The sequence below is a fragment of the Carya illinoinensis genome, chromosome 3, assembly GCF_018687715.1.
Source record: "Carya illinoinensis cultivar Pawnee chromosome 3, C.illinoinensisPawnee_v1, whole genome shotgun sequence".
NCBI lineage: Eukaryota > Viridiplantae > Streptophyta > Magnoliopsida > Fagales > Juglandaceae > Carya > Carya illinoinensis.
This window is the reverse complement of record NC_056754.1, coordinates 21,587,716-21,596,660: the sequence shown is the minus strand read 5'-3', so window position 1 is coordinate 21,596,660 and position 8,945 is coordinate 21,587,716. Positions and strand designations below refer to the sequence as shown.

General features: G+C 35.0%; 1 protein-coding gene across 2 annotated transcripts; it reads left to right on the top strand.

Moving 5' to 3' along the window:
• The first annotated feature begins 247 nt into the window (after positions 1-247).
• Positions 248-5,968, top strand: LOC122305610 (CCR4-NOT transcription complex subunit 9-like). Of its 2 annotated transcripts, none has more exons than XM_043118200.1 (9): positions 248-640; positions 2,663-2,734; positions 3,004-3,066; positions 3,630-3,672; positions 4,032-4,138; positions 4,404-4,499; positions 5,111-5,301; positions 5,420-5,489; positions 5,602-5,968. In XM_043118200.1, the coding sequence occupies exons 1-9, from the start codon at positions 443-445 to the stop codon at positions 5,677-5,679; spliced, it is 918 nt and encodes a 305-aa protein (XP_042974134.1). In that variant the 5' UTR covers positions 248-442; the 3' UTR covers positions 5,680-5,968. The 2 variants fall into 2 exon arrangements, with proteins under 2 accessions (XP_042974134.1, XP_042974133.1); XM_043118199.1 differs by having other exon boundaries at positions 3,004-3,093.
• Positions 5,969-8,945: the final 2,977 nt, after the last annotated feature.

Here is an 8,945-nt window from a genome sequence, read left to right as displayed (position 1 = left end):
ATTTTTTTAAATTTAAATTTAAATTTTTTAAATTTTTAAATAATAATAATATTAAAAAATAATAAACTAATAATATTTTATTTAATTTTTACTTTTACCTAAGTCATTTTATCTTTCCTATTTAAACAATCCTAATCGGGCATTTTACGGCTCAAGCCGGCGACAATCATGGACGACTTGTACTTGAGTAAGAAAACGTACAATAATATCTTTTTTATCCTATAAATACGCTGCTCGAAAGATTTATCACTCTCACGAGGGCAAGACGAAAAACCTCACTCCCAGGCACAGGCCTCCATAGTCCGTAGTACACAGTACGAGTCCCGAGTCCAAACGTTTCTTTTCCCACTACGTATCGCAGCTCTGAAAAAGAGATACACGCAGGCACACACCCGGAGATAAAAGGGTGTAAATTCTTTCAAGATTTTCAGTTGGAATATCAATGGCAAACCTGCCAGAATCTTGGTTTTACTCAGATCCAAGACCGTCATCGTTCGGAGCGGGTCCTAGCACGTCCGGAGCCAACACTGACAAAAATTCTGATCATGATCAAGAGGACCCAAGAGACAAAATAGTGCATTTGATTCTTGAACTTAACGATTATAGTACTCGAGAGCGCGCTCTTTACCTCCTAGACAAGGTTCGTTTTTATTTTCGTTTTGTTTTTCCGGGAAGCACACAGTAATACATCATGTTTCTCATTGATCGATATATGTTTGATTGCGGATACGATAATGGGGAAGAATTACATCCATGGTTGATGTACGGTGTTTCATTTCTTTTATTAATTTTCCCATGATTTCTCTCTACAAACAAACAGTCACTAAGGATATTTACTTGTATTTTTCGTTTGTCATTAAAGATTCTCAAGCACATATCATACAGATGATATTTTATATTTGAATATATAACTCTATATTTCACATACACATAACAAAAACTCTTATGAATGCAAGTCGATCGGTCGGCCGATTGAGTGTCTCAACTGAGTCTGTTTGATTTCATGTACAGCACGCCATTTTAAGGGTGCAAGAACTCTAAGTACTCCTTTCTTAAGTTGATTGGTTGCCAAGAAAATATATATATCATAGACCGATGAAATTTTATTTTTGATTATAACTTTGCATTTCACAGACATAACAAGAATTAATATGAATGCAAGGCGGTCGGATTGAGAGTCTGAACTAAATGTGTTTGATTTTTCATGTACAACATGCCATTTTGAGGGTGCAAGAACTCTAATAAAGAACTCCTCTCATTGGTTGATTGGTTGCCAAGAAAATAACGGGAGAGAAAAGAATGTATACAACTTTTTGAGGTTTTTATCGCTTTTCCTATTCTGTTTTGGTGTCCGAAGTCCAAACAAACGAACCATTTAACATTTTTTTCATGATGATCTTTTTATAGCGCACTTAGCTGATTTGGGCATTTCCTTTCCAATTTGTTGCGTATTGTTAATGCAAAATATAAATAGATGCATATAAATGGTTAGAGAGATCATCACTTCAATGTGGCCCATTAATTTGATTATTACCTACAGTTTTGGACAAATGCTAGAATTTAAATTTGCGGGTGCAACAGTACTCCTAATAAAGGATTTCATTTTTTTTCTTCTTGGAGTCCATTTTAGCAGTGTAAAAACCAATATAAAAGCGAAAGTTTTCTTCCCCCTTAATCGAATTTTATTGATTTTTCTGTTTTAGATTACCCTCATTTAAAGGAGATCTAGTCTGACATGGGTATAGTTCTGCCGATAAGTTCCTTTATGGTTGAGCTGGTTTTGGTTATTGTTCTAGTTAGATTCTAGGTGCATGGTAATTGTTTTCCATAATCTTGGTATCAGCTTTGGAAAATATTCTAATACCTTGCATCAAGGGTTGCTATATATATATTTTCTTGTACTTGATCTAAGCAAGCTTTATACTCCAAGTTGATGCAGAACTTTTCATGTATATCAGTACTCAGAACAAGAAAACCCTCTTAGATGCATGTGATAATAAATAAAACTTACAAGCTATATAATTTATCAGGATAGGACAGTGCTTAAAATTTGAAGAGATTTGGATCCCATTAATGCACTGATTGAACCTGCGTCACAAACAGCCCACAAAATTTAGTAGTTTGTTGCTACTAATTGGAGTCCCAAGTATAAATCACCTAAATTCAATTCAGATATTAATGTTGATAGAACATGAAAATTAGAAGTCTAAGTGAAGAACAACGGAAACAAAAGTAGACGTGAAAACAATCAGTAGCAAAGTTCAAAGAAAATAATAGAATATTATGTAAATTAAGAAATCTTGGACCCCATATAGATAGTCTGAGAGAATATCAAGTCATGCATATAAAAGATGCTTTTAAAGGTCGAATGCTAATCTACAAAGATAATCTTGTTAATTTCATAAGGATCTGTAGTTAATAATTTACTGATTGACACTCCTTTATGTGTCAAAAGCCATCAAATTTTCGAAGAACTTTTCAACTATTCAACGTCAGTTTATGCAGTAAGCTGAAACTTAGGATTTTGGCGGATTGCCATCTCTTTGATTGGTTTTTCATTTTTTTTAATTAATTTCTATTTTCTTTTTTAGGATTAATTTGATCTTCAGCACTATATACGACAGATAAATCTAAACTTGCAACTTGTTATTTTTTTTTCCAGAGTAGGGGAATTCGTGAAGATTTACCTCTCTTGTTATGGAATTCTTTCGGTACGATATACTCGCTCTTAAAGGTATGGCATGCCACAGCCATTCCATCCGCTGGATATTGCCTTTTCCATTCAATAAACTTTAACTGAGTTTTGCTAATGGTATTTCACCTTTGTCTTACATTAATTAATTTGTTTATTTCTCTAATACATTAACACAGTACTACTAAAACAGACATATATTAAATTCTAAATTACACCCATTTGCAAGGCTTTCTTTTGTTTCCTATGTATTTGAAACTGACTTTCAATTTCAAGATTGACGTTTACACTTGAACCTGTCGTTATTTCAGGAAATACTCGATGTATACCGCTTAATATATGCCGAAAACCTAACACAAAGAGCATCGAATCGTGTATGCAGTGCTCTTGCTCTATTTCAGGTTACATTGGCTTATATATAGCGCCAGTACTATCTTGTACTTGTATTTACTTTCTTTTTGTTTTTTCCTATTTAATTGATTAGATGATATGCTCATTTTTTTGTTTTACGAGTTATACATATATGGGCAGCATGTTTTCATTTTCAGAAAAATAATTATCTGGTACTATTTAATCAAGTTAGCTGCACTGCATTGTTCTTTTTCTTCCATGTAAGATCAATTTGCTGGTGTACTCTTTTATTAGGTTTTTCAATCATTCTCATGTCATTGATCATGTACTGTTAGCTAACTTTTGGCTTATATATGGAAGACGTTTCTCTTGAGTGATCAAACCATAACTAGCATTTTTTTCCTTTGGATACCATTCCTTCTAAAGAAGTAACCGATAAATTGTTTTCCAAAGGTTTTACACTGTCATTGTCCAACATGTTTAACCTTTTTCCTTTCTTTCTTTCTATTTATGATGTGCTTCCATGCTTGGGGAGTTTTCATTACAATTTAAGAAACAACTGATCATACATTGTTTTCTTTTACAGTGCGTGGCTTCTCACCGAGATACAAGGATGCCGTTTATCAAGGGTAATTTTAAACAATCCCAAAAAGAACGGCTGTTGTTTTGATTCAGAAGAAGTCCAATTTACATCTTAGTTTCATTACTAGCAAAAAGAGCAACAGGACTTAACAATATGATATCATTCAATTCCATGATTGAGAAGTAGGATGAACAATTGGACTAACATATGGGGGTTGTATTTTTTAATCCTTCTCTCTGGTGACATATTGAACTGAATCATATGCACCATGTGATTTTTCCACCTTTGCATGATCTTTTCATATAAATAACATTCACTTGTTAGATAGAGTTGAGCATTGTTACAAGTTGGTTGCCTTTTAAGGATATGGTGACCTTCTGATTGAAATTCATGATGTTTTTGCAGCTAAAATTCCATCGTATCTATTCCCTCTACTTGCCACTACGAACAAGGAAATACCTTATGAACATCTAAGGCTTACCAGCTTAGGTGTTATCGGTTCCTTAGTGAAGGTAATCTTTCCTTCAACCTCTTGATCAGTAGTCTTTAAGCACTTTGTTTTCCCATGTTCCTTGATATATATTTCTCACCCAATTTGATTATTGATAGTTAAAGTTTGTTTCGAAAATTGCATGGTAAACGTATGTTCCAATCAGAACACAGATATTTCCTGTATTATGCAGGATCCAGAGTCTGTGCTTCATGGGAAATATCCATTCTCTGTATGGGCTTGATTGCTTTTTTTAACAATATTTTCTTCCTTGTTTCCAACTGAAGACTGGTGATGCAGAAGCCGTTACTTACCTTCTACAAAGTGAAATATTTATTTATTGCATTCACTGCATGGAGGTGGGCGATGAATTGTCACAAACAGTAAGTACTGGCCGCGATTTCTTAATTCTAAGAACTGTGAAATACTTTCATTGATTGTACATGTTCAAGCATTTTGTTTTAAGTTTATTTCACAGCTGTTATTTACAATTTTAGTTCTTTCATGTAGCCAATGGCACTTGAGCATGTAACTCGAGCAAGGCTATTGGATAGATAATTCCTTCTTTTATAATTGATTACTGCATAATAAAACTTGTACAAAACTCGATACAACTCGGTTATTCTTCTGAACAAGCTCTGATAAATTGTAATCAACTCGTACGCATATTACTTAATAAAAAAAAAATGTTATTTAGCTTGGCTCTTGTTCAAACCAAATTAGAGCTTGATTTCAATACTTGCAAGCAAAAGTCGAGTAGTTTTTACTCTCAAGACAAGCTAAGCCAAAGCTCGACTGAACATTCGGCTAGATTGCAATTTGAGTTTAGAGGAGATAGTTTAAACAATAAAAAGAAATGTCACAAGCGAATTTAATTTATTTTCATTTTTATATTCTGTCCAACCATGCAATATCATATGGATGTCGTTCCTTTGTATGTCTAAATGCTTCTGAGAAATTAGTCATGAACTTGTTAATATATTTGACAATACAGGTTGCCACATATATTATTCATAGAATTATTATAAACGAGGATGGGTTGAGGTATTGCTGTGCTTTTGCAAATCGGTTTTATTCAGTGAGCCGTGCTTTGGGGAACATGTTGGAAAGAAGTGCTGAGCTACCCGAAAAACGGCTGCTAAAATATATTATCCATTGTTATCTGAGGCTCTCACACAATCCAAGGTTAACCCAACATTAATCATGTGCATGAGGGTGTATTAATAGTTGGTACTTGCATGTGACATGATGTTAAGAGTCTTATCTATTCATGACATGGATTAGATTTCTTATTGAAATGTAGGGCACGTGATGGTTTGAGAACTTGCCTTCCCGCCAGTTTAAGACATCCCAACATCATCAACCACCTCCATGTAAGTTCTTCTCTGACTTCATTTACATTCCTGGTGTTAGTACTCCGGAAATTTTGTATTAATAGAGCAAGCAAAATATTTTTATGACCATCTTGTGTGACTTTCCTTTCAGAATGACCCAACAACCGTCGGGTTTCTGCAACAATTACTTTACAACGTCTCCATGGGACACCAATATACTGTTATATAAGAGTTATGCGTAGGAGGCTAAACAGAATAAACACAACTCTGCAAGCCATGCTTTCCCAGCACAAGTAAAATTAACATGTATTCTCCGTAGAAAAAGAGAGCTTTTGTACTTTTGTCTTAGCGGACGAAAATGTCTTCCAAGATATGACTCTAGATGCATCTCATTTGATTGCCCTTGTTGTAATTGGCATCCGACAATAACGCCATTCATAGATGTTCGTGACATGCTTTTTAAGGTTGGCTTCTAGACAGTTCGTTTAATTTTACCTATTTTATCTCTCTTATTTGAATCACTTATGCACTGATGTCAAATTCTTGATGTGTTTTTTAGCTTCTCCGGGTCATCATGTCCCGTCAAACAAACATTGCATTTTCTTCTTCAGATGGATAACATCGACCATGTTTTGTTTAGGAAAACTTTAAACAAACATTTGATTTGGTTTTCATGGTTTTCAATAAATTTCAATGTTGTGCCCCTTGTGGGTTTCTTAGTTTTCACATCTCCTAATCATGTCCTGTCTAGCATTGATTTCAAATAAATGTTGTGTTTCCTTCTATAGATAGGAAGTAGGGTTGGGCGGCAGGGGGTGGCCGTCCACCACCTTGGCCCTGCCCATAGGGGACACAAGGGGCAGGCTTGGCCCAGGCCCACCCCCCTCTGCACCCCACCCCCCGAGCTAGGCTTAAGTCCAACCCAAAACATATATAGGTATATATAATTCGTTACCAAAGCTACATTGTTTTGGCAACGAAGTTTTTTAAATGAACGCTGAAACGACATTGTTTTGAGAGGTTAAGTTGACCCTATATCCCTCTCCTTCGTCCCTCGCAAACTCTCTTCTCTTCCACCTCCTTCACTCTCTTTCCTTTATGGCTCTCTACGCCGCTGCCCTCTCTCCCTCACGCAGTCAATGTCCTCTACTACTCATCCTCCTTCTCGATTGGCTCCTCCAAGTCCGTGAGTTTGTTTTTAACTAGTTTAAGTTTTTTTTGTTGTTTTTTATTTGGATCATTTGATGTATATTGTGTTGTGGATTTTATTTGTATTTTATTTATTGTTGTGGATATTTTGTGTAATTTTTCATTTTATTGTATTTTCTCTTTTGTTTGATTTTTTTTCCATTCCGATTGTGGGGCCATGAGTGATGGACAAGGGGACAGATGGACCAAGGGTCCACCTTGGCACACATACGGGCCCCGCTCTAAGGATACTATGGCGGATATAGGTGTGAGAAGGGGGCAACCCCACCCCATAAGGTGTGGGTAGCACTCCTAATAGAGAGTTTACTCCTTGTTTGATTTTGGTAAAATTCTCTAAAATCTTGCGTTGGTTTTCAATAAATTTAAAATTTTCAAATCAAACATCTTCAAACACAAAAAATAAACTACATTATTTCAATTTTCCTAACTTTTCATCCAATCATTATACAAATACAAAAATCAAAACTACTTTACAAATATCAAACCAAAAGTATTCCTAAAAAATTATATTCAAATATCTTTTCAACTATCTCTTTCCACTTTCACAAATCCAAACACAAAACTTATTTTTAAAAAATTGTTCACAACTCTCTTCCATTTTCACAAACTCTCTTCCATTTTCAAAAACTCAATAAAAAAATTAAAAATTAAAAATTAAAAATTAAAAATTAAAAATTAAAAAAAAGGTCTAAAAAAATTATCTAACATCCTCAAAACTTTTTATAACCAAACATGGTCTTCATTTCCTAGATCCTTGGTTCTTCTATACCCTATTTCTCCTTCTTGTCTTCGATTGGATGCTTTGCTTGGCAATACTTCCATGTCACATTCTCACTTCCCTTACACCAACAAGAATAGATAGAAAGAAAGAAAAAATGCAAGAAAGAAAAGAAAGAAACAAGAACTTGAATCTTTATTCTTGGAAGAGGTTTTCAAGGATCTTCCTACCTCTCACATCACTTCAATTCATCTCTCAATTCATCAAGATACAATTCTCAAGTAACTCAACTTTATATATCATTCAGAATGCTAACTAACAATGAAAAACATACCATTTATACTTAAGACCCAAAACGCAACGTTTCATTACAATAAAGACTCAAATGCAACGTTTTAATTAATGCACCAACACACTATCTTTTTTCTTATTATGAAACGTATCGTATGACTAAATCCAGACGCCCTGTTTAAACTTCATTCTATTAATACCATTGCTCCTCATTTCCCCAACTAATCACCCCAGAACTCAACCTAGAATTACATTCCCTTCCCAAGGCCCTTGACTCCAAGGCCACTTACAACTCCCTATCCATTAAAGGACCTTGCCCATAAGGTGTGGGTAGAGGTTGTAGAGCTTCCACAAAGACTCCAAGGAACTGTCCTCTATTAATGCTCCCAACCATTTGACAAGAACCTTAGTGGCTGCATGATTCTCAACTTTCTTCATTCTTCTCTCTAGTATAGATTTAGGCTCAGGTTGAATATGCTCTTGTGGATCCAGTGGAGATAATGTAGCTAATGGAGTGATTTTTTGTCCCCAACTTTTTCTTTAAACGTGACACATGGAAAACTGAGTGAATTTTGAAAGTGAGGATAAGTTCAATCTATAGGCCATTGTCCATATTTTTGCAGCCACTTGAAAAGGACCAAAGTATCTTGGGACTAGTTTCAAATTATGGCGCATTGAGACTATTTTCTACATGTAAGGTTGTAGCCTAAAAAATACCCATTTTTCCAACTCAAAAAGCTCCTCTCAGTCATCTTCCTATTTGCAAATAATTTCGTTATCTATTTGACCTTGTGCAAGTTCTCTTTCAATAATGATAAAAGTTACTTCCTTGGTCTCAACTATAGATCTACTGTAGTATTAGCAGTATTCCTTAAATACAAGTGAGCAACTTAGGTGGAGGATACCCATGAGGGCTTCAAAGGGAGAAATCTCAATGGAAAAGTGATTTGTGGTGTTATAACACCATTTGGCCATGGGAATCCACAGGCTCTATTCACTTGACTTGTCATTGCTATAGCATCTTAGAGAACGCTCCAAACACTTACTTAATGCTTCAGTTTGTCCATCGGACTAAGGATGATAAGCTGAGCTAAAAGCCAATGATGTCCCTTGTAAATGAAATAATCCTTCCAAAATGAGCTAGTGAATATTGGGTCCCTATTTGAGACAATAGACTTGAGCATTAAGTGATGAATATTGGGTAATTCATTACTGGCTTTCATTAAGTGAATATTGGGTAGCCTTAAGTGAATATTGGGTAGCCTTAAGTGATGAAG

Excerpts from the sequence above, each read along its gene's own strand:
- LOC122305610 (XM_043118199.1), top strand. The coding sequence starts at position 443 with ATGGCAAACCTGCCAGAATCTTGGTTTTACTCAGATCCAAGACCGTCA. Across the intron at positions 2,735-3,003 it reads CGATATACTCGCTCTTAAAG|GAAATACTCGATGTATACCG; the intron begins GTATGGCATGCC and ends TCGTTATTTCAG. Across the intron at positions 3,673-4,031 it reads AAGGATGCCGTTTATCAAGG|CTAAAATTCCATCGTATCTA; the intron begins GTAATTTTAAAC and ends ATGTTTTTGCAG.